The following is a 23,779-nucleotide window of genomic DNA, read 5'->3' as shown; positions in this document are numbered from 1 at the left end:
AGGTCCGTCCCGTTGCACACCTCTAATCCAAACTCAAGGATCAAAGAATTACACTGTTTATGGATAGAAAGAATCGGAGGGAAAGGGAGGGATAGATAGAAAATCTCTTATTTGGATAACATAAAGGGAGGGAAGGAATTTGGAGAGGATAAGTTTAGAGGAAAATATAAACATATTTTGTTAAGAATAAAATCTCTTCTAAGCCGAAAAGATTAGAAGGAAAAACACTTATTTTCCTTCTTTTTAACAAATAAAATACATTCTCCCTTTTTATCCCTCCTCTTTCTTTTTTTTTCCTTTTTTTTTATTTTAATTTGCCATTCAAACATAGTGTCAGTTTGAATTTAACGTGCAATGAAAAGGATTAATCCAATCAATTATCCAACCATATATGACGTGTAATTGAGTAATTATAGTCTACATCATAGGAGTATATGAATATATTTCGCGCAGCAAAGGTGACTGTGATCAATGATCATTTTACCAAATTTAGTAAAAGAAACAACTCAAGAGCGAAAGAAGTTTAACAAATTTCTGCATAATCCAGAAAACGACTTCAATTTTTTTTACTGTAATGGCAGGATCCCCAATTTCACCCTCCATTGTATAAATTCCTCTGTCTTTCTATTCGGCAGTGTTTTCATCAGATCGATTTTTTTGATTTGATTTCGAAGAATAAGATATATTCTAGGTTTTAATCGATTTTGAGAGAGAAAAATGAGGATTGAAAATGAAGGAGAAGATGTTTCAGCTCCACCGAAACATCTTGTGTTTGCTTACTATGTCACTGGTCATGGATTTGGACATGCCACTCGCGTTGTTGAGGTTTCTGTCTTCTTCCTACTTTTAATTTCTGCTACATTATTTGATTTTGATTTTAATATTGATGAATATACTTGAATTTTTAATGCTGATTCAATTTGATTTGATATTGACAATTACTAGTACTCTATGGAATTATGGAATTGATTTTCTTTACTAATTTGGTGTTTCATGCTTACACATTGATGTTAATAACTCGTAAGTTTTTAAATTAAAGATCATTTCATTATTCCAATGAATAAATTTTGCTTACAAACACCTTATGGATATTACTACTGGTCATAGTTACAAAAATGGTGTAACGGGGGAGATGTGGTTATTGCACCGCTAAATATAGGCCTAAACCATGAAACATCAGCTTGATGTGGCCTAAAATACCAATTTTTACACCTCTACGATGCGGGTAATACCAGTTCGGTAAATTTGAAAACCTTTACAATACGGCCCTGTTTTTGCACTATTACCGGAGTCTAGAAGTCTTCAAAATTCTAGAATATTAGGAATGATATACTAGCAACAATACCATGCTTTCAATTCAAATAAGATATATGACTATTTAGAAGTGTCCTAACATCTTTTTTTATTGTCAATATGAACTATTGAACTTGTTCTCCTTAACTTAATAGAACTTGATTGAATTGAAGTTTGAGCTTTATTTGAGCTCAGCTTATAAACTTATCAAATAGTGAAAATGTATCACTTTCGTCAAATCACTTAAACCATGTAAGAGTGGAATTCAGTGGTGGAGTTAGATACTTAAGTGAGGAAGGGCCCGAACAACCAAATCATAATGTATGCATAAACTTTTACGACAATGACTTTTTCTTTTACGACACTAAAGTAAGACAAGAACGAAACATGTTGTTTTTGTTATCAGTTAAAGAGAATATGAGGATTAATAGTCAATGTGTAAATATTGAACGTTGTATTATTGAAAGTATTTGCATCTCTATTGCATTTCTGTTGATCCTGTCCATAGGACAATAAACATTGTACTATAGTACTATTCATTTGGCATTCCTAGGCATTTAGTTCTTGTCTTTTAACAATAATCTTTTGTACTTAGTTCGCTATATTCATCACTAAGTTTGTCTTAATGAGTTTGCAACACTTTTAATAAACATGAGCCCACATTCTTTCTCTTCATCTCTTCTACACATTTTTTATCTACTTGATTTTTATTTATTCTATTCAATGCAACTAAAACAAGCAAAGTAGAATATGAAAATGTAGCAAATCCATTAGAGCAAAGGAGTAACTTCCAACGAGTTATTTACTTGTGTTAGATGCTTTGCTTGATTGGGTAACTAATTTTTGATGAATCTGATAGTCATGTAATCTTGAATCAAAACGGTTCTTGATTGTTAGTTTTTATTTAAGGAAAATATGCATAAAAATGTTCCAAAGTACGCATGAGAAGAGGAAGTGGTCAGTCTTCAAAATTAGATTAACAATGTAAGTTTTACTATAAATTTGAGGGAGGGCCATGTCACCTTTCCCACACCCTCCCTCCGCCTATGGTGAAAATGATAGGCTAAACTTATAGACCTGACCAAACTTATAAAGTCTCATTTGTGTTGAAGTTGCTGATTTGACCTTGAAAGGGCAAATGTTGCAGCTGTAATTGGGACAAAGTTCACCAACGTTGATCTTGAACACACAACTACGTAAACATGTTTCTTAAGTTCTTCGAATTTATTGACCACGTGGTATATGTAGGATTGGAAAACATATCATTTAGCCTTGTCTTTGATACATATCGATTTGTGTATTTGAAATTTAAAATTGATATAAATTGCATTATTAATCATGAAAAAGAAAATCCCAAAGACTTCAAGGATTAGAAAGAGTAGACGCGTTAATCAGTCTATGCAAAGAAAAAAGGCTTATCAAGTTTTGGAATATTTTTGCAGAAATAGTTGTTGAGCTTGGTTGTGTTGAATAAGTGGTTAAGCTTGTATATGTTAAAGGTGGAATATTTTATGAAAAGTAGTTGTATATTTTTTTATCGAAGACCAAGATGTTTTGGATGTGATCAAGCTGATGACTAAGTTTTGGAGGTTGTTATCATCATTGATATGTACAGCTTGAGGAGTATCGACAAATTAAAAGGAGAAACACTAATAAATGCGTTTACGTAGTGGCCTATATAAGATGCAATATATGAAAAGATTAATTGTTTGCCTTTATTTTCTTATCTCTTTTGAAGTTGCGTCAAGTGAACTTGAGTTTTCTCATAGATGTGATATCTCATTTCCCCTTTATAAAATCGTCTCTCAGGTTGCTAGACATCTGATTCTTGCTGGACATGATGTTCACCTTGTTTCTGCAGCGCCTGACTTTGTTTACACTACAGAAATCCAATCTCCTCACCTTCACATACGTAAAGTAAATTTCTTCTTGTTTGGCTTTCCGGTTGAAGAAACTTTCTTTGCAACTTTTACTTTTGCTTTATCATGTATACCAGTTGCCAATTAAGTGTTAATATTAGTCATATTAAGTTGGAGTAATTTTTTGCTTGCGTTAAAATCATTTCAATTTATTTAAATAACCAGTTATCAATAGTGGGTACTTTTTACTTTAGAAGAGATAGAGTAGACTGAGATTCAAGTGTTTAACATATTTCATTGAGATGAATAAAGGCATCTTGAAGATCCTGGATAATATCAGTCACTGAGACCAAGCTGATTAGTACGTTAGTTGTCAGATCCTCGACACTTAAAATCTACTATATTGATTTAACACCTTGGCACTTCACAACAACATAACAATGCCAAAGCCCTAATTTTATAAAATAAGGCCAGCGACATAAACCATAATCTAGTTCCAATGATCATCCACATAAATGTCCTCCTCCGTGCATTTGTATCTTTTGTCATGTGTACTTCTATGTGTACCTTTTCACTTTTGCATCCAAGCCATTTGTGACATCGCTTTTTCTCTTTTATAATCTGTTATCTCTTTGGTTCCAGACCTCCACCTTTCTTGCTGGGGTACTTCCGGCCTTCGTTGCACATGCATGAAATAACCTCTTTGTATAGCAAGAGTAGTGTTGCATACATACATCCCCCCAAACTTGCCTAGGCGGTAGTCATTTGGCAATTGGCATTAGGGTAATGACATGTTATTGTTGTTATCTTTAATGATTGCAATTTCCACCCCCTTCCTTTCATTGTCATTCTTATTTTAATCTTTCAATATATGTCCGCTCAGCCATTGTTCATTGTACCATACACATCTAAGCTACCCCATCTTTCTACTATGATTCTTTTAAATATCCCAACATTGGAACCCATATAAAAAGTCTGGCCTACTGATTTTGATAAAAGTTTCTGTTAAGCTTTAGAGGAACTCCTCATCACATAAAAACCTCGTTTCACTTTTCTACTTGTGCTAACCATACTAAATCCTATGAGTCACATCAGGTAATGGTACAAGTACCTAAGTCCAAGTAACATAGTTTTAAATATTCGTAAAGAAATTTCTCTACTACTTTTGAGAGATATATTTGTAGGTTTAAACAGTTTCCGGCGCTTGCATCATTTTTTGATAGATACCTCTTTGTACTTGCAGGTGCTCTTGGACTGTGGAGCCGTTCAGGCTGATGCCTTGACAGTAGATCGTCTAGCCTCTCTGGAAAAGGTAGTGTGCATTTGAGAATTTTGGTAAACATTTAGTGAAACACGCAGGACTTTATAGTACATGCCACTTTAATAGATAAAGACAAGTTTCCCACTTAAACAGTTTGTCAGTAAGGGGTTATGTAAGCATCACATAGATCTATGTAGAGTTCTTATTTTTGTTTGCTCATTTGTATTTTTAATACTTACGGAAGTAAAGCATTGATGACTTACCTTATTGTTGTTTGTTTTACTTGTTAGTACCACGAGACTGCTGTTGTACCTCGGGAATCTATTTTGAAGACTGAAGTTGAATGGCTGAATTCAATCAAAGCAGATTTAGTGGTAGTACATTGTTCTTTTCTGATCTGACCTATGCTCCACTCTTGTCTAACTTGGCTTTCTAAGACTCTTTTTTCATTTGTTTTCTTTTTTTTCTTTTTTTTTTTTTTTTTTTTTTTTTTTTGCTTTAAAATGTCTTCCTTGTTGATTTGGTGATGAAGATAATATTTCTCTATTATAATAGTTTTTGTCATGAAAGTAAAAATATAGCGGCATTTAGCTAGTTTGTTGCTGAGCAGGTTTCAGATGTTGTTCCAGTTGCATGTCGTGCTGCTGCAGATGCTGGAATTCGTTGTGTCTGTGTTACCAACTTCAGGTATAAGGTCATCATTTTTAGGCAATATTGATTTTGACTATTTTTGTTTATGATAGTTTTGAATCTTTTGATGTGTACATCTATGAAGTACTTACTGTAAACCTCAATTAAGGCGTTTGAAATTTTTTGATATATTTTTTAGTTGAAGGATACATCTATGAAGTACTTATTGTCATGCAAAAAAATGTTTCTTTTTTGCCAGTTGGGACTTCATTTATGCCGATTATGTTTTGGCTGCTGGACATCATCACCGTTCAATAGTTTGGCAGGTACGTTTAAATCCTTGATCATCGCTTATCTTTATATGGTTAGGGTTGTCTAATGTTGTCTATCATTAGCATACATTGTTTGTATTAGTTTCTTTGAAAGAGCTTCCAGTTTTATTTTGATGCAACTAATTTTAGTGTTCATTTTCGATGGAGCCAAAGATTCGAAGGTTTTTAGTTTCTTATTGTAAATTATAATGGATTATAGTGAAATACCTCGTTATATCATGTGCACTTATTAATGTGAAATCGCTGATGGGGTCAAGGGTCAATCGAAAACTACCTCTTTGTTTTTACAATGGTAAGGTTGCATATATCCAACCCCATAAACAAAGGTAGGAGTCACTAAATAGCAATTGGGTGATGAAATGATTACTTTTTGATTTCAAATTTTTAATATTTTTTATCTTGGAAATAAACGATTCTTGTTATCGGTAAAAAAATCCTTAATTTGTCATAATTTACCACGAGTCCAAGGAAATCGAAAACATAATTTGGGTGGAAAGGTGATGCTTCATAAAATACATTTTTCCTTCTTATGAAAAGCATTGTTAGCAGCTTATCCGGTTGACAGTTTCTTATTCTTCCTGATGACACATAATATTGCCCATCATACGGGGCTGTATGACGTGTAATCAGTGGGATGAATAGGAAACTCTGTCAACCGGATAAGCTGCTAACAATGTCTTTCCTTATTTATAGAGGGAAGGGAAGGAAGGCGAGGAAAAGTTCAATTTTCATTCCACCCAATGCAGAGGTTTTGTTTTTGAAAGGTCAATGAAAATGGATCCTTCCGGTTACTTCCCTCTCCCATTTGCTTTTCCATAGCCAGAAAAGGAAAAATAAATTCTTTACTCTTCTTCCACTGTTCTTCTCTCTAACTTCTTCCTCTTAAACATACAAAATGTCTTATACTATACTTAATCACATGTGTGTTGTATCAGTTTTTTGCACTTCAAGATGCTGCTGCTGGACCAAGTTTGTAGTGCTGGTTATATGGTTTCTTCATGTCATTGTTGTTAATTACTTGGAGACACTGCGGGCTTTTTTTGGTAGCTTTTCAGCTTAGTTAGAAGTTACAATCATTAACATGAAAAAGCTATTAGAAGCTTTTCTGGAATAGCTTAAACTAGCCTATCATTTTTAGTATTTTTATCCATTCCCTTCATTTATTTTATTTGGTCTTGCCCAAATTACTCTAAGTTGACTATTAATTAACTTTCCTTCTTGTTTTTGTCCTTTCCATGTTCACACTTCCTCCTTCCCTCGTTCATCATGTATATCGGAAGTTCCATGTGTAAACAGTATGATAGCAATCACTCTGCTTGCCACTGCTTATAGTCTCAGATATCTTTTTCTTTTATGTTGAAGTGAAACACAAATGCATCTTCCACTTCAATTATCTTTACATACTGCTCATGATATGGGAATTTAGATTATGCTATTTGGTTCAATCCTCTCATATATGTTCTTCTTGGCATCTCTGTGTTGCTACTCTCTGGTGTGTTTCCTGGACTCTTATCTAATGATTTATAGTGTTACTGGCTTGCCATTTTTGTTGTTGACAGCCCATAGGAAACTCCTTGCCCTCACTGCATCCAGTTTTTATAATTGTTGGTCTTAACCTCTTGAATATGTGTGTATTTTTATAATGGGCGTTGGGATTTTGCGACTCGAACCGAGTCCAAGATCGGTTTTAAGAGGATGAATCAAGAATGTTGACTGGAGTGTATGAGTTTAACTTTTTCCAGAGTTTAGGCGGCGACTCGTTGCATGGGGAAGGACAAAAGCGACGACTCGTCGTTCAGGTTCTGGTTGTGAAAAATAAGCAGATCGCGTCGCGACTTTTCTCTCTGCTCGCGACTTCGCGGGTCACGACGATTGTCACTGGTCGCGAACTCGCGGGTCGCAAAGATTTTCACTGATCGCGAATTTTTGGATTTTTCAGTTCTGAAATTCCAGATTGCATAGCCGACTTGGCGGTTATGTGGGGGCCTATAAAATCCGACTTGGCTTAGGCTGCGGGTAACGCGGGATGCAGTTTTTTCCACGTTTTGGCCGGTTACTCTTGAGTTTTGACGGTTACTTTGTTATTTCTTAACTTAGTTTCTTTGTCTTATGAGGTATACTATTTAAAAGCCCCATTTTCTTAGAATTAGGCATGCAACACAAAGTGAGGAAAAACTAAGAGAGAAAAAGCAAAGAGAGCCATTGTTAGGACTTGTCATGTTCATCTTGTAATCTCCCAATTTATAGTGTAAGTTTTATTCTCGATGTCCCGTGGATGCAACTATCTCATTGATAGTGAACCACGTAAATTTCTCAGTGTGATTTTCTTTATTGTTTGTTTGAATCTTATTGCTTGCTTTATTGTTTTCGATCTTTGCTTCTGCTGCCGCACAACAATGGGTGTAGTAGCTAAGAAACTAGAATGATTATTTTGGATATCTAGTTGGTGTTCCACTACTCTACAATCTTAGTTGTTTTTAGGGGAATTGTGAACTTAGATTTGTGAAGTTTCCTCGCAGTTCATCTTTTAATAAGATGTTTACTAGATTTCTTGAACTCTTAAAGTGCTTTATGAGTCTCTCAGGCAGCTCTTTTGTTCTTATTGATGCCAATGGCCATCTGAATGTCTAAGGACCGTCTTCCATTGGCGTGCTTGGCTCTCTAGTGAGCTATTTCTTTTTACCCTCTTTATGAATAGTTACCCCAGAGCTGAACTGATAGCCCTAATAATTTTGCAGATAGCGGAGGACTATTCTCATTCTGAGTTCTTAATACGGCTTCCCGGATATTGCCCAAGTATATAATGACACCCGGATACCGAAAGTTTTTATTTTGAATTACTCTTTTGGAATTTGAAATGGTAGTGATATACTCGTTTTGGCAGTGCCTGCTTTTCGTGATCTTATTGATGTGCCTCTGGTTGTTAGGAGGTTGCACAAATGTCGTGAGGAGGTATGTATTAATATTTTTTTTACCTTTGTTGTCTATTCCTTTGGGGGTTTTTCTATCTGAATTTATGCATTTGCATTTTATGCAGGTGAGGAAAGATCTTGGGATACAGGATGATGTGAAATTGCTGATTTTAAACTTTGGTGGGCAGGTGAGTTAGAATATTAGGTAGCTGCATTGTGATTAATTTTTGGTGTACTACATCTTTCTGATAAGATACCAAGTTTATCGAGTTCTGAACTGCACATAGTGTTTTCATAGACTTAATGTCATGCAGTAACAACTGAATCACCTTGCTATGGTAATGGTATTGTCATATTGTCTTGCATAGATCATTACTTCATTAGACACCAAAATAGTTTCATATAATACCTTTATTTGGCAGGAATCCGATGTCGCTTGGCTTTTTAAATTGCTGTATAGGGCCATTTAGTTTCATTGTGTCTTTGATAATAGAAGCTTTGAGTAAAGAAATAACATGGTTTCTCGAACATTTGAAGTCTTTGAAATCATGGTGATTACAAATAGGCCCTTGTTGGATATTCGAGAGTTTTTTGGATTTTGCAGCCTAATAATGTTGAAAATGCAAAAATAAAAGATAATTTCTAAATCCTATGACTATTTATAGTTCATAATATATGATCAATTTTTGACTAAAGGAAAATGCAAAAATAAAAGATAATATCTAATGCCTATGACTTAGTCTAGGTAGCTTGAAAAGATAAGATTTCTACCTTGGGAATAGGTGCTTGGATGTGTGCTTGCCCCCAACTTTCATGTCTAACCCTTTGCTTGCACATTTACATGGGCCTTCGATCAAGATTCTATCTTTGCTTGCTCATTGATCTTTCAAAAGATATCTTTTCTTCATCTTTGACCATCCACGTAAATTTCCAATCTTCTCAAAACTCTTTCTTTTTTCTCAATAGGATAAGATTTAGCCATGGTTTTCTCATTCCAAAGCAGCTGAAATCAACAAATTGCACTTATCCTTTCCAAAATCGAATCAAACTTACGCGTCATTCTCACATTTTCCCTTCGTGTTGGCTTTTTGACTACTAATTTTGGATCTTTACTTGGACTTTGTCGAATTTGATTTCATCATGACTAGGACTTAAAAGACTTCATGATTGAATAGTTGATCCGAAATTCGAGCATTAGCTTGCATATCTTTGACCTCTTGTTCGTCTATTTTGGCCTCTTTTTTAAGGCCCCATCCTTTTCCACTATCTCAAGAATTACACTATCCTAATTTAGAAAAGTTACAACTCATAACAACTATACAACATCACCCTAAATAGCCATGATCACTTTATTGTGAAGTAATAAACATCTCCAAAAATGCTTAATCAATAAGTTCTCCTTTTCGGAATCAAAACAAACAAATAAGTTTTATTAAATCTATGGCTCGATCTTCAAAATAACTAATGAACTTCAAAAACAATTATTCTCAAAGTTCATCAATGTAGTGCTAGCATTCCACCCTCCGAAGCAGTTGATCAGATTCAGTTTTTGTTGTATCAAGATCTACATTGTTTCTCGTCCAATATCAATTGACTATATCAATTTTATAGTTTCATATTTCTACTCTAGCTTGAACTTCTAGGATGTGTTTGAATGATTAAACTCGTTATAATGATATCTATCATCTACTATTTCTAATATGTTGGTTGTGGACTGGACTGTCATTTAATCTTATCTGGCTTTGTATTTAATTTTATCTGGTTTTGGCAGCCCTCAGGCTTGAAACTGAATGAAGACCATTTACCTCCTGGATGGAAATGCTTGGTAACGAATATGTTTTATATGTGTGTTTTTTCTTACGTTGATTTTGACATTTTATCCTCTATAACTTCTTTGATTTTGGATTTTGATCTGCCTTTCTATCTTTCTAATTTATTTGTTTCCCATTTTAGGTTTGTGGAGCCTCTGACAACGATGAACTGCCACCAAACTTTATAAAGGTAGCAAGAGATGCATATACACCTGATCTTATAGCAGCTTCTGATTGTATGCTTGGTGGGTACAAACTTGTCAACTTATGAAATACTTGAGTTTTGGGAATGCGCTTCATTTTAATCTTTTTGTTTCAGGAAAAATCGGATATGGGACAGCAAGTGAAGCCTTAGCATACAAACTACCCTTTGTTTTTGTTCGTAGAGATTATTTCAACGAGGAGCCCTTTTTAAGAAACCTATTAGAGGTGCTTCTTTCTATGACACATTCTTATTCTAGAGCTTCTATTTCTTCTCTGCAGCTACCTCCATGACACTATTAAATCTTAAAAGTTGTGGGCTGCAGTTTAATCAATGTGGAGTTGAGATGATACGGAGAGATTTACTGACTGGACACTGGAAGCCATATATTGATCGTGCCATGAGTTTGAAGCCATGTTATGCTGGTGGTGTAAATGGTGGTGAGGTATATTCACTACTTTATACTTGTACGTGTGTATGTGACAGTGTGACTGTATATACGGAGATTGGTGATTGTTATACATTTCTTATCGACTTTTGAAAACTCTTGTAGTTGCACAAATAAAGGCCAACACATTTCTTGTTATTCCTATTGCTTTTTCCTATTTAAGTATTTGTCTATTTGAAAAAGATAGCAGGGTTGTTGGTCCCTACTCCCGGTAACCAAGAGTCTGACAGACCATTGGAATTGCACCAGATTGCCTTCCTTTTGAATTGGCTAGAGCAGCATCTAGCCTATTTCAACATGGGAAACCTAGAACTTCTAGGCCTGACCCCTGGACTCATTTCTTTTTAATTAATCCCTTTTTAGTGGACAAACTAGCATTGCACCTAAAAGAACTTGAGAAATTTTTAAAGCATACAAAAAAGTCGTCCTAATTTAATTACTTTGCAGAACTTCTAGGCTTGACCCCTGGACTCATTTCTTCTTGAATAAACCCTTTCCAGTGGTGAAACTAGCATTGCACCTAAAAGAATTTGGGGTATGTGTGCAAAAAAGACATCCTAATTTAATCCCTTTGCAGTTACCTTAACAAAATATTGGATGTTATCGTAATTTTCCTGTAATTCTCTTAACATTTTGTAGCTGAACTGTGAGAAATGATTTTTTAGCTTACTAAGTTATGCATCATCCTTTTATATCCAGATGCTGGACAATGACTCACTCTTTTTTCATTCAGAAAGAATTTTGTTCCTGATAACATGATCCTTCTATGATAATCAAGATTACATGTAGTTGTGTATTCTAACATCTTTGAGATTGCTTAAAGCCATGATTCATAATAAAATGAAAATTGCAGGTAGCTGCTCGTATTTTGCAGGATGCTGCTGTTGGGAAGAATTATGTCTCTGATAAGGTGAGTTGAGTACCTTGAAGCCACTGATTCGTATGATTATGTCACCAGAGATCACATCTTAAGTTGTCTGGCTATACAGTCTTAGCACCTCAACCTGGTCTGCATGCTACTAGGGGCTAGTCAGTTATCCTAAAGATTATATACCATAAATTCTCTTCATTCTAATTTTTGCTTTACTTGTGTGCTACGGAACATAGCTAAGTGGTGCTAGAAGATTACGGGATGCAATTGTTCTTGGGTATCAGCTTCAGAGAATGCCCGGTAGAGATCCTGATCTCTGTGTTCCTGAATGGTATGCCAATGCTCAAAATGAACTGGGTCGTCGCACTGGTTCTCCAAAGCTGGGTGTGGATGGAGCATTCCAGGATTCTGATAGCTTGTGAGTTTTTAATTACTATCTTTGATATTGTAGGAAAACTTCAGTTCTTATTGCATCGTCGATGCCATTCACTTGACCTTTTGATTTTGGTTTCCAGATACACACAAAAGTTTGACATTATTCATGGTGACCTTCATGATCTTCATGATACCAAAAGTTTTTTAAGTAGTTTGGAAGAGCTTGCTGGTTATTTTAGGAATGATGTAAAGCATCATGTACGTGAGTATAAGGCCGCAACGGCATTTTTCAATTGGGAGGTAGTTTTCTTTTACCTTAATAGTCACTTCTACTTTTTACAGTACAATCAGTTCGTACGTTTTAGTTTTGACCTATTGAATGCTGAGGATTTTATGCATATCCAATTCTTTATCACGCGAAATGGAATACCTTGTGATGATCAACAGCTTCAAAGAAGAGAAAACTTTAAATTTGTAATTGTTTTTAAAGAATACTATTGATTTCTCTATTTGATATGAGCAAAAATGAAGTGTTTTCCTAGTTTTGTATTCTAGAAATCTAAAGTTGTTTTAGGATATTTCTACCTTGTAGATAAGTTACATGATTTTGCTTTAAATGTGCTACAAAAAAGTTCATACAGCTTCACTTCAGAAAAATAAAATAAAATCAAATAGCTGGTAAAATCTGATTCCTTTCTGTGCTTTGGCAGTATTCATAGTTTTTAGTTACCTGTCAACATTTATTTGGTTTATAGGAAGAAATTTTTGTGGCAAGAGCACCCGGAAGGCTGGATGTAATGGGAGGGATTGCTGACTATTCAGGGAGCCTTGTTTTGCAGGTGATTCATTTTAATCTTTAGAAGTAATTTTAATTCTATTCCATAGGATGTTTACTAGCACCAGATGCCAAGTCCACTTTCTAATTGTTCTAACTTGTACCAACCAGAGGAAAAGATTTGTTCTTCATACGCATATGATGGATTTGATGTATGCTAAACTTCGTATGACGCTAAATACTTGTTCAATATTCACCAAATAAGTAATGCGTCTATTAATATTCCACTAATTTTTCTATCAATAAGTTTTTGTACGTTGTGGATTGTTAAGTATATTTGACATATTGGGTTTATAGAATATAAAAGTATAAGTATAGAAAACTCTAGATTTATAAAGCTTTAATGATTAAGTAAATTAATGACGTACAAAATTTGAAAGTCATTATTGCCAAAAATGGATTAGAATTATTTATAAAATGCTCTATTGTCTTTATTTTTAATTCTAGAAGAAGGGAGAAAAAAATAATAATAAAAAGGAATTTGTGTAAGCATCAAACGATGGCAAAAAAATATAGACTAATTATTATTTTGTAATTGCTACTGAAAAACACACCTAAAAGTGCTTATAAAAAACACTTATCAAACTTCCCATGCTTAACTCTTGCTAATTCTCAAGCAAACTTTGAATAAAGATATGTAGCAAGAGTCAAACATGGTAAGACATCTGAACAACTTCCGACAAGAAGGGTAATGGCCTCCTAATCTCCCTAGTTTTGCCTCCCTTCTTAACCCTATCCAGCTCACAAAAGTTCAACAACAATTAGTGGAAAAAATAATTAAATTAAATACTATACATGCAACTAAAGTATCCTCTCGAAGCATTTTCCTCAATGCTTAAAGAAAAAAATATGGGTAAACATGAATATAAATAAAGCAAAAGAGGAAGAGCAAAGACTCATGAGCATCTGCTGGCTAAACGGGACAAATTGACCCCCATGAAAAAGAACTGCACTGACACCAACATGGACGTTCTTTAATAACTCCTTTTTAAAACGAGAATATATATAAGTAAAACTAGCTCAGTTTTTTAGAAACAATAACTAAATAAAAATGGCACTGGTCAATAGACAACCCCTTTGGTTGGTATCATTTATTTTATACAGTAATCTTTATGTCAATTCTGAATTTTCTTAAATAGAAGGTTATAATTAGAAAAAATTATGCTAGTTAGTACATTTTGTCCTCGGTCTTGCTTTATATCTGCTTTTAAGCAACATAGGTCTACTCCATGCTCCATTTTTTTGCGAGGAATAGTGCTATGCTTTGGGCTGTCCAGCCTAAGGAAAACTTCATTCACATATCTTATATTCTAAAGTTACGTAGGCATTGTGAAAGGTAAACTAAAAGTAGTTTAATATTGGTAGTTATCCAATAGTCAGTTGTTGCTTATAGTATGTAAGTAGAATGACTTCTTTCTGATGAAATTAAAAGGGGGATATAATTAGTTGGTGTTTGAATAGGAGGGAGTAGATTATAAACTGGCAGATTTGACATATTGTAAGAAAAAAAAAAGAGAAAAGGAAAAGTCATAATAAGGAAGATTGGAAGAATCCATAGTCTTAAACCTCTGTATACTAAAATGTCGCTGAAGTTTTCTGTACATGTGTAAGAAATCTGGCGAAAATGGAGGTGATCTATGGAGCATGCCACCAGGCAGCTAGTTGACCACAGTGTCCATAAAGATCTTTGGTACTTGAGGATCGTGCTTGTGGTGGTCATAACTTTTACATTTGTTTTTTCTGTTTTCCAAACAACCAAAACTGTGACTTTCACGCTGTTTGTTTCTGAATTCTCTTAGCTTTATACATGAGAATACTTCATTATATAAAAAATTTTGTATTTGTTTCTTCGCAAAACTGAACTATCCTCATCAGGCTTGTTTAATGTTTGTGTGAACCATTCAAATCATGATTTAAACAGTTCTTGTCTGCTTATAAGAAACCTACATGTTAATGAAGTTATTCTTCTCTTGTAATATGCAGTTTTTCATTTTTTTGTTGAAAGTATTTTATGTGTTTGTGGTAGTTAAAAGCTGATAGAACTACCAGAAGCCATCTTTTTCATTGTGAACTGATGGATGCTCATACTGATATTCTTTTATTCCTCTCCTTTTTGACCTTGACTTTCAGATGCCAATTAGAGAAGCTTGCCATGTTGCATTGCAAAAGAACCACCCAAGTAAACACAGGCTGTGGAAGCATGCACAGTCTCGTCAGCAAGACAAGGGTCAGGGTCCAACTCCTGTTCTTCAAATTGTAAGTAAATAGACATTTTTTTTTTCTGTTTTTCTAGTTTTACTTGCCAAACCCTCATATGGTCTTCGAAAAGATTCTTTATTAGTTGCTGCGCACTAATGAATATATAGCTCTTGTTTTGTCATTAATTTTCTTCAAGTAACTGACTTTTACGGTTATTCTGAAGGTAATGGACTTCTCCAATCCGCTTTCATCTTTTTTATTGCCACAGGTATCATTTGGGGCAGAGCTGGGAAACCGTGGTCCAACTTTTGACATGGATTTGTCTGATTTTATGGAAGGAGACAAGCCAATCTCATATGAAAAGGCCAAACAATTCTTCTCTCGAGATCCTTCACAGAAGTTAGCTACTTTGCATTGCTCTTTTGGAAATTTCTTGTAATTCAACATTACTCTTAATAGCTAATTTCATAATTCATTGTAGGTGGGCAGCATATGTGGCAGGGACAATTTTGGTTTTGATGACAGAGTTGGGCGTACGTTTTGAAAACAGTATCAGTATGCTGGTACAGCTTTCTTTATTTTTAATCATATTAAATTTTGTTGCTGCCTACTGGATTTTGAAGAGATCATCTTTCGGTACATGTTTTCTTTACATGAGGATACATGTAACGTGACCTTTTTATGAATAAATACACAAATTAAATGCTATAGGAAGTCTTCCAACAATTTGTGGTTAGATTCTGAAAATATGTTTACTACCATCAAGTAGGATATTATATATTTCTAGTATGTGTAGTTTCTTTAGTCTTGCAGCTTTGTAAAAATTTCCTGTATAAAGTGGGTGTTCATTTCATAAACTTCAAGGAAAAATTGGTTGCAACACCAACTTTCCTGAAAATACATAAATCTTTGAGCATACAACAACAAAAATATTTCATTACCCCAATGTCATTAAGCAACTGCAGCTAGGTGGGGTTTGAGGGTCGGATGTACAAAATTCACCCTTGTTAGTGATAACAAAGATGCTTGGCCTTTGATAGCAAAAATCATCACCAACTTCAAAAGTGCACATGATTTTATGAACATCTAGGGTAAAAATATCATTACCTTTGAATGGTACCCAAAAGACTCCTAGTTACTTCATGACATCCGTCTAGCATTCTCTATTTTCTCTTCGGTTTATATGACAATAAAAAAAAACTAAAAACCATTGAAATAACACAAGAGAAATTACAAAGTAGAGGGAACTAAAAAGTTTAACTAGGAGTCGAGTGAAAAGGTAAAAAGAACTCCAATGTAATGTTATAAGGATTACCCCATTCAACGAGAGGCTAAATTCATACACCACTTGTTCCCATCGGAAACCAAAGATGACTCTCAAGTCCCAACCACAATAAATCTTGTCATCAATCCAAATGATTCACCCTATAATGGTGTAAAATTCATCTTATTTTCACTGTATTTCGTTGCTGCAATTGTTGTTAAATGTTTAACAATTTAGTAAAACCTATTTTCTGGAATTAACTTGCAGGTTTCTTCTGCTGTTCCCGAAGGCAAAGGTGTTTCCTCATCTGCTTCTGTGGAGGTTGCTAGCATGTCAGCTCTTGCAGCTGCTCATGGTAATTACCAGATACTCTAGATTGGAGTAATTTATAGTTGCTACATGCATTATATTTAGATTATATCCGATGCGGATATGTTATTAAATATAGTCTCTTGCAAAATTCTATTCATTGGTACTTTTTTGGCATGTTTATGATCTTTGAATACCCTCTCAGTCCCACAATGTTTTGAAGATGTTTGATTTTTTTATGACCGAAATTGTTTACGAGAAATTTCATTTATTTTTGGAAACTTTAACGGAACTACCTTCTACACGAACATTTTTTTAATTTGCCTTTACTTTTTTATTGCTACCCTTCTCTACAATTTCCATTCAAAATAGTTCCAGATGGGTTGCTGTTTATATTGATTATTTAGTTCTGCAATTGACTTACATGTAGTATTTTGAATGGAAATTGTAGTGAAGGGTAGCAATAAAAAAGTAAAAGGCATATTAAAAAAATGTTTATATTGATTATTTAGTTCTGCAATTGACTTACATGTAGAACTCATGTAACCTTCTCCAACACCATTTGAAACTCAAATTGGAGGGATTATCCTTTAAACACATGAACACCTTGTAGAATACTCTTGGTTAACTATTTTATTTTTTAAAAGGTAGTTCTTTGAAAACTATCCTTTCTTTTTAGGCTGTAATAAGATATTTTTTTTCATTTTTTTAGCTTTGTTGAAGACTTTAAGTTTATTATACAGTATAATTGATCGGAATTTGAAAAGAAGTCTTCTTGCCATAATTCTTCTTGTAGAAAATACTATAAAATAGGAGAAACACTCTTTAATGAGGGTAATTTCGATTAATGGCACATTTTGTTTTTATTTCAAATTAAACCAAATGCTTTGTCTCTAGTTCACTTATTATATGAGCTTCAATTTTCAATCTCTAAATACTTTCCCCCCACCCCCCCCCCCCCCCCCCCCCCTCTCCCCCCCACCCCTCTCCCCCAAGCCTCTTTGCTGCTTTTGGTTTTGTGCTAGTACTTGTTTTCATCTTTTGCTTGTTTTCTTTCACTTTTCCCAAAGTAGTGCTGAAGCTTAACTTTTAAATCTTGTAGGATTGGATATATCACCCAGAGATCTTGCATTGCTCTGCCAAAAGGTTCTGTTGCTGTATTGAATGTGGGCTTCAAAAACCCTTGGAGCCTTGGACATATTTATTGAATAGATAATATATTTTTATGTCTGATGTATGATTCAATTCTTTGAGAGTCACATCTGCTTCTGAGTTCAGGTTGAGAATCATGTTGTTGGAGCCCCATGTGGTGTAATGGATCAGATGACTTCGGCATGTGGTGAAGCAAATAAGCTTCTAGCAATGATTTGCCAGGTAATGTGCTCTAGTTGTTGCCTAATTGATTCCATGTATGCTCTTATGGTCTGTAGGCGTAAATCTATGTTAACTTCATCTTCACAGCCTGCAGAAGTATTGGGACTTGTGGAAATCCCAAGTCATATACGTTTTTGGGGCATCGATTCAGGAATAAAACACAGGTATAAGGATTCCTCATATTAATACCAAGCTTTGTGAATTTACCTTCTTATTCTCAGTTTGAAGTGTCATTTAGAGCTAACAAAGGTTTAGACATTAAATATGGACAAGATTTAAGTCATAGGCATTAAACATGGACAAGATTGTAAAGTATTTTTGAAGGAGAAAAAGGATCAAACGAAGGCTGATTTATACTCTTTCCCAATCTTTTATTTCAGTTTTAGAATCCCTAGGATGATCCTAATAATAGAGCTCACACCATATATCTTCGTCATTTTTCTTCTGGTTCTTCATTTCTAAGTTTTTAGCTTTTATAAAAGTACACAAGTAAAAATTTAATTGTTTTAGAAGTTTGAACAACTGCAATCCCATTAAATGTCTTGAAATTGTCTAACTGTGATGGCGAATGGAAATAGCTTCCTAAATCTTTAAGTACCCATGATCGTTGTTTTATGATTGTATCCAATATTTGACATTGTTTTATCAATGATTTTCTTTCTTTCCTTCCTTCCCCCCTCCCTCCTGTGTTTCCGATTTTTGGCAGAGAAAGACCTTTCCCCTCAGGCCCTCAAGTAACCTGCAGTACAGCATTAGCAGGCCCTTCTAGTTAACTTCAAATATTGATTTGTACTTCAATATTTTCAGAAAACACTGATGCAAACAGGATCAGGTTTTTAACACCTGATTTTCTTACAGTGTTGGAGGTGCAGATTATGGATCCGTTCGAACAGGTGCATTTATGGGCCGGGAGATGATAAAGTCTTCAGCATCTGAGACAATATCCTCTTCACAATCAAGCAATGACATCACCAGCCCTTGTGATCTGGATGCCAATAGCTCTGAATTAATTGGATCTGAAGCTAATTTGGATTATTTATGCAACCTGACACCTCATAGGTGGGCTCTTCCTTATGGTTTTTGAGACAATCGTATGTAAATTGGATGAATTCTTTGACCTGCCCTTCAACTATGATGTTCTACTTGTGTGCAAGTGTGTTTGTTCATGTGTGTCTCTCCCAAATATCTTCTTGATCATGAAAATCACAGAGACCCAGAAAGACACACTCAATCTTGTGGGAGTGCGCATGTATGTGTATTTAGTGAGGGTGTCTTGTTTTTATTTTAAAAATTTTAAACGTTACCGAGTTGGTTGACATGTCTTGGGGGTAACATAGGTTTTGTTCTTGAATCAAATCGAATTTCGTTTCGTGTAATATTGTTTCAATCTACTTGATAAAATAATCTTCCAGGTCTCATTTTCTATTCTGTGCTATGGGTCAATGGCTAAGTCATTTTCTGACGTAAAGCATGATAAAGATTTATGGTTTTTGTTGACACCTTCTTGTGCCTTCGGAATATTTCTTTTTATGTACCCAAAAAAGACAGAAACATATTATAGCATCAGTTGAAAATCTTGTGTGATTGATCATCTTTTTAATATCAGATATGAAGCTGCTTATGCTGATGTTCTTCCTGAGAGAATAGATGGGGAAGCCTTTCTTAGAAGATATGGAAACCACCATGATCCTGTCACTGTAATTGATCCGAAGAGATCTTATGCTGTCAGAGCAGCTGCAAGGCACCCCATATATGAGAATTTCAGAGTGAAGGTTAGTATTTATTATTGAAGTGATAATTGATTTTCTTCGTAGAGAAACACTCAGCTAAATGTTAAAGAATTCATTTTGAGGATTGATTATATCCTGAATAGTTTATATTTCCTTTACCTAATTTGTATTTATGTCCTTCATCAACTAGTCTTTCTATAGCGACATAACCCTGAAATTTAATATCTGCTGCTTCTGCCACCAAGGTACAGTGATGTTGCCTTTATATCTTTAAAAGAAGTGAAACCCCAAAATTTCCTTTCATAATCATACATTTGGTATGCAAGTATTAAATTTTGATGGTATATTAACTTAACAGGCTGCATCATGGAAATTGTAGTACTTGCACGATTCAAACTTATCTTGCTTCATGTTGGCACTAAACTCTATGTATTGACATTAGGCCTTCAAAGCACTCCTTACATCTGCACCGTCTGAAGACCAGCTGACTGCACTGGGGGAACTCCTTTATCAGGTAAAAGTTATAAGCAGTCACTGTGCCCTACCTTTTTGCCATGTTTATGCTGAAATCTTTTAGTTAATTGAGATTCGAAAATCTCATCAGTCAATAGACTAGAGTTAATGCTAAGAATAGGAAGTGTTGTGTCCATTGTATGTATAGGGTTACTAGTATGATAACCAATCTCAACTTAAATGGATGGCTAAGCTTAGATCGTCTTGTAGAACCTATAATGATCAAGGCAAAAGATAAAAGGCACTCTTGATTTCCAACCTCCTATAACATTTGAGTTGCTAATCAGAGTTCAAATGTTATGGTACTTTGTAGCTGAAGTAATGAGAAGAAAAAGATAAGTTTGACGTTCACGATCTTGTTCTCTACGCAAAGATTACTTTACATCATGAATGTGCAGTATTTCCTTTCTCAGTAACTGAAGTAGCGAGAAGAAAGAAGTGAAAAGTTTCAAGTCCAAAATGATTTGCTCTTTCCAAAAAAAAAAAAAAAACGTCATGAATATGCTGTATTTTTCTTGCTCACCACATAACTAATTTTTACTAAAAAGTAATTCAAAAGTTTCAAGTATAACATAATCGATTTTATTGCCTTAATTTGACACCCTCATTTTGACAGTGTCACTACAGCTACAATGCATGCGGTCTGGGCTCCGATGGTACGGACAGGATTGTTGAGTTGGTGCAAGAATTGCAGCATAGCAAATCATCTGGTTCTGAGGATCCAGCACTCTATGGGGCTAAGATAACAGGTGGTGGCTCTGGCGGAACTGTTTGTGCAATAGGAAGGAACTCCATGAAAAGTAGCCAACAAATACTTGAGGTATACTCGGTTAAAAGTATAACTAGGATCTTATTGCTTCTATCTCCCCATCCCTGATATGGCCACACTACCAGAAAATGGCTTCTTATTGACTCTTCTTTTTTTTTACCCTCGGTTAATTCTTTAAGAATCTATTATACGAGTCGGGTGATACACGTTAATTATAGAAATCCTAATCTGAGTCGGTTTAGGATTAGGTTGATGGGCAAAATGGATTTCGTATATAGCATTAGATGGGAGAAAAGGGACTTGTTTTTGTAGTTTTGGGATTAGGGAGAGTTTAATTTGAAGTGAGGGTGTAAGGATGTTGATGGGTAGGTTACTTTTATGGAGTTAGAGTTTGTGCTCAAGGGAATTGGCTGAATGGTTCTTGGGGCTGTGAGGCCACGACCTTTGTGATAGTGTTGATGTTTTTGAGGTTTTTGTGTGGTTTGAATATGAAGAGTGATGGAAGGTTGAATGGATGAGTGAGATGGATGGCGTTTTGTGATGGATAGGTGTGTGGGTCCATTACTCGTCGTGAGGCCTAGCCGTTTTCTTCCCCTTTTAAACCATTTGGACTTAGTTCGAACTTGGGGTTGTATTTTTTCAATCTTCATGCTGTTGTTCACCTTGGTCATCAGTCTCCTTCATCACGCCCCATCTTTTAACACTATATCAAAAATTACAGTTTCTCAAATAACAAGTTACAATTCAAAACATCTATACAACATTATCATAAAAAGTTGTATTGACTTTACTGAAAGGAAAGACTTTAGGTGCCTACTAACAACAAATTTAATGTTTTTCTAAATCAAACTTAAAACAAATAAAGGACTTTATTCTATTGACTTTATCTTATTGGATTTTTAGAATTATATTTAATGAACATCAAGAATAACGTTCTCCAAGTTCATCAATGGTGAGGTGTAAACTCAATTCCAAGATGTTTCGGTATGAAAATTATGTTAAATTTATGATGCGGAGATTGTATAAATTACCAGGCGATTATATCGAAGAGTCGAGTCATACAAAAATCCAAATGCCCAAATAAGAGAGGAAGTCTTTAAAAATTTGAATGTTTTATAAACGCCTTGTAACGTGCAACCACAGGAAGACTGCCTGGGGGATGATGTCCCAGAACACCCCTTCGATGCTTAAGTCAGGTCAATAGGTACAAGAATAATGAGGCGGACAAATAACAAAGGAGAAGGCTATCAGGCTTGGTTGACATTGAGAGAGGCTAGAGAGGGATGGTGTGATATAGTAAGAGAAGTGATGAGGTAGTAAATGACCCATTAGGTAGGTTAAATGCCACCTCAAGATGGGTATAAGGTATTCATAGGAGTACGAAAAGGAAATAATGGCAATTGGTGATGATGATGTGGCAAGCGTGGATTATTTGGGGTGATCTGGTGTGTTTGGCTTTCAGCTGATGGTGACTAATGATGTTATTGTGGTCTGTTAGACGTTAGTCAAGGGGATCTGAGCCCATGATTGGTTGGGGTGATCTTGGCTTAATATTGGCTGATTAGACTTTTGTTTTTAGGCTTTCTAATTTGACTTATCTTGACTAATGCATAAATAATCTAACCTTTAACACCTGGAAACACTTCATAATCTTCGATCCTGATGGATTAGGAATTTGCATCATACGATTCCATTAGTTATCTACTCCCTCCGCTCCCACAGATCATACCCATACCCTCTCGAGGGAGAGGCCAGGAAAAATGTGCGTAGTCAAATAGGACCCCAAGTAGATAGAGTCCTGCAACATGAGATGAAAGCACTGAGATAACATAGGAGAGGTTATCTGCAAAATACTATACAAGCTAGACTAGGATAGGATCTTTAAGAGAAAAGAAAGAAAGTAAATCAATAGGCAAAACTGCATAGGGCAAAAGAGGTTAATGAAAGGGGACCATAAGCATTAATAAGATATTAAAATGGGGATGAAAAATGTCAATTATGTCCAAAATTTGTGATATAAACAGAAATATTTTTTTAGGGGAATAACAAATAGAACAACCCAAAATGGCAAATGGGAACATCATGTAGGAACACAGGAACTATTAGGCCATAGTGTTAAGAAATCTGTATTCAGTTACATCATATGATAATTGTTACATGTGATAATAAGTAGTGGGTGAGTGAGATTTTAACATGTACTTCTGTATACTCTCTACCCTTCTATAAACCAGTAACCTCAACATAAAAAGTTATGCTCTACATTTTCTACATTTTGCAGCTGGTTTTTGATGTTATTTGCTTTTGCAGATCCAGCAAAGATACAAAGAGGCCACCGGACATTTGCCGTTTTTATTTGAAGGTTCATCTCTAGGCGCGGGAAGCTTTGGCTATCTCAAAATTCGCTTCCATTCTCCTTAAAGTAAGCTTGGAGAACACACGATACCTTGTTTCCTTCGTTTCTTCATAATTTTATTGATACTAATTTAGGATTTAGACGTCAATTTAGACCTTATTGGTCATCAATGAGGGCTCAATGCACAAATTGTTGGTCTTTATTTGAACTACTTTTCCAATTCATGTGTAACTTCATTATGTATTTCTTCCCTTCGTTGAAGGTGAAGCTAGTCAATAATCATACCGCCCTCACATTGCTAATTATGAGATTCACCTTATTGGATTGATGCAATATGAAAAAACTTTTGTATCTTCTCTATGTTTTTGTGTGGCCAAGTACTACGAAATTTGTAAAGTTTATTATCTACAATGCATTATATTTTCCAATTGTACTATGT

The 23,779-nt window shown here is 34.9% G+C and overlaps 1 protein-coding gene across 1 annotated transcript; it reads left to right on the top strand.

The window, feature by feature from the left end:
- The first annotated feature begins 291 nt into the window (after positions 1-291).
- Positions 292-23,691, top strand: LOC130803474 (L-arabinokinase-like). Its single transcript, XM_057667582.1, has 29 exons — positions 292-825; positions 3,103-3,210; positions 4,396-4,464; positions 4,704-4,787; positions 5,024-5,100; positions 5,303-5,369; positions 8,114-8,171; positions 8,260-8,327; positions 8,413-8,475; positions 10,059-10,112; positions 10,241-10,343; positions 10,418-10,527; positions 10,626-10,745; positions 11,602-11,658; positions 11,856-12,037; positions 12,135-12,294; positions 12,750-12,833; positions 14,960-15,085; positions 15,297-15,427; positions 15,510-15,591; positions 16,560-16,647; positions 17,704-17,747; positions 17,880-17,975; positions 18,063-18,139; positions 18,834-19,034; positions 19,582-19,747; positions 20,148-20,219; positions 20,835-21,038; positions 23,295-23,691. Exons 1-29 carry the CDS (start codon positions 718-720, stop codon positions 23,403-23,405), a joined length of 2,970 nt encoding a protein of 989 aa, XP_057523565.1. The 5' UTR covers positions 292-717; the 3' UTR covers positions 23,406-23,691.
- Positions 23,692-23,779: the final 88 nt, after the last annotated feature.

The sequence above is a fragment of the Amaranthus tricolor genome, chromosome 17 (assembly GCF_026212465.1).
Source record: "Amaranthus tricolor cultivar Red isolate AtriRed21 chromosome 17, ASM2621246v1, whole genome shotgun sequence".
Lineage (NCBI taxonomy): Eukaryota > Viridiplantae > Streptophyta > Magnoliopsida > Caryophyllales > Amaranthaceae > Amaranthus > Amaranthus tricolor.
This window is presented reverse-complemented; position numbering and strand designations above follow the sequence as displayed.

Bases quoted from the DNA above. Each gene is read 5' to 3' on its own strand.
- LOC130803474 (XM_057667582.1), top strand. From the start codon at position 718: ATGAGGATTGAAAATGAAGGAGAAGATGTTTCAGCTCCACCGAAACAT. The intron at 12,038-12,134 runs GTGAGTTTTTAA...TTTGGTTTCCAG, and splicing joins TTCCAGGATTCTGATAGCTT to ATACACACAAAAGTTTGACA. The intron at 21,039-23,294 runs GTATACTCGGTT...TTGCTTTTGCAG, and splicing joins GTAGCCAACAAATACTTGAG to ATCCAGCAAAGATACAAAGA.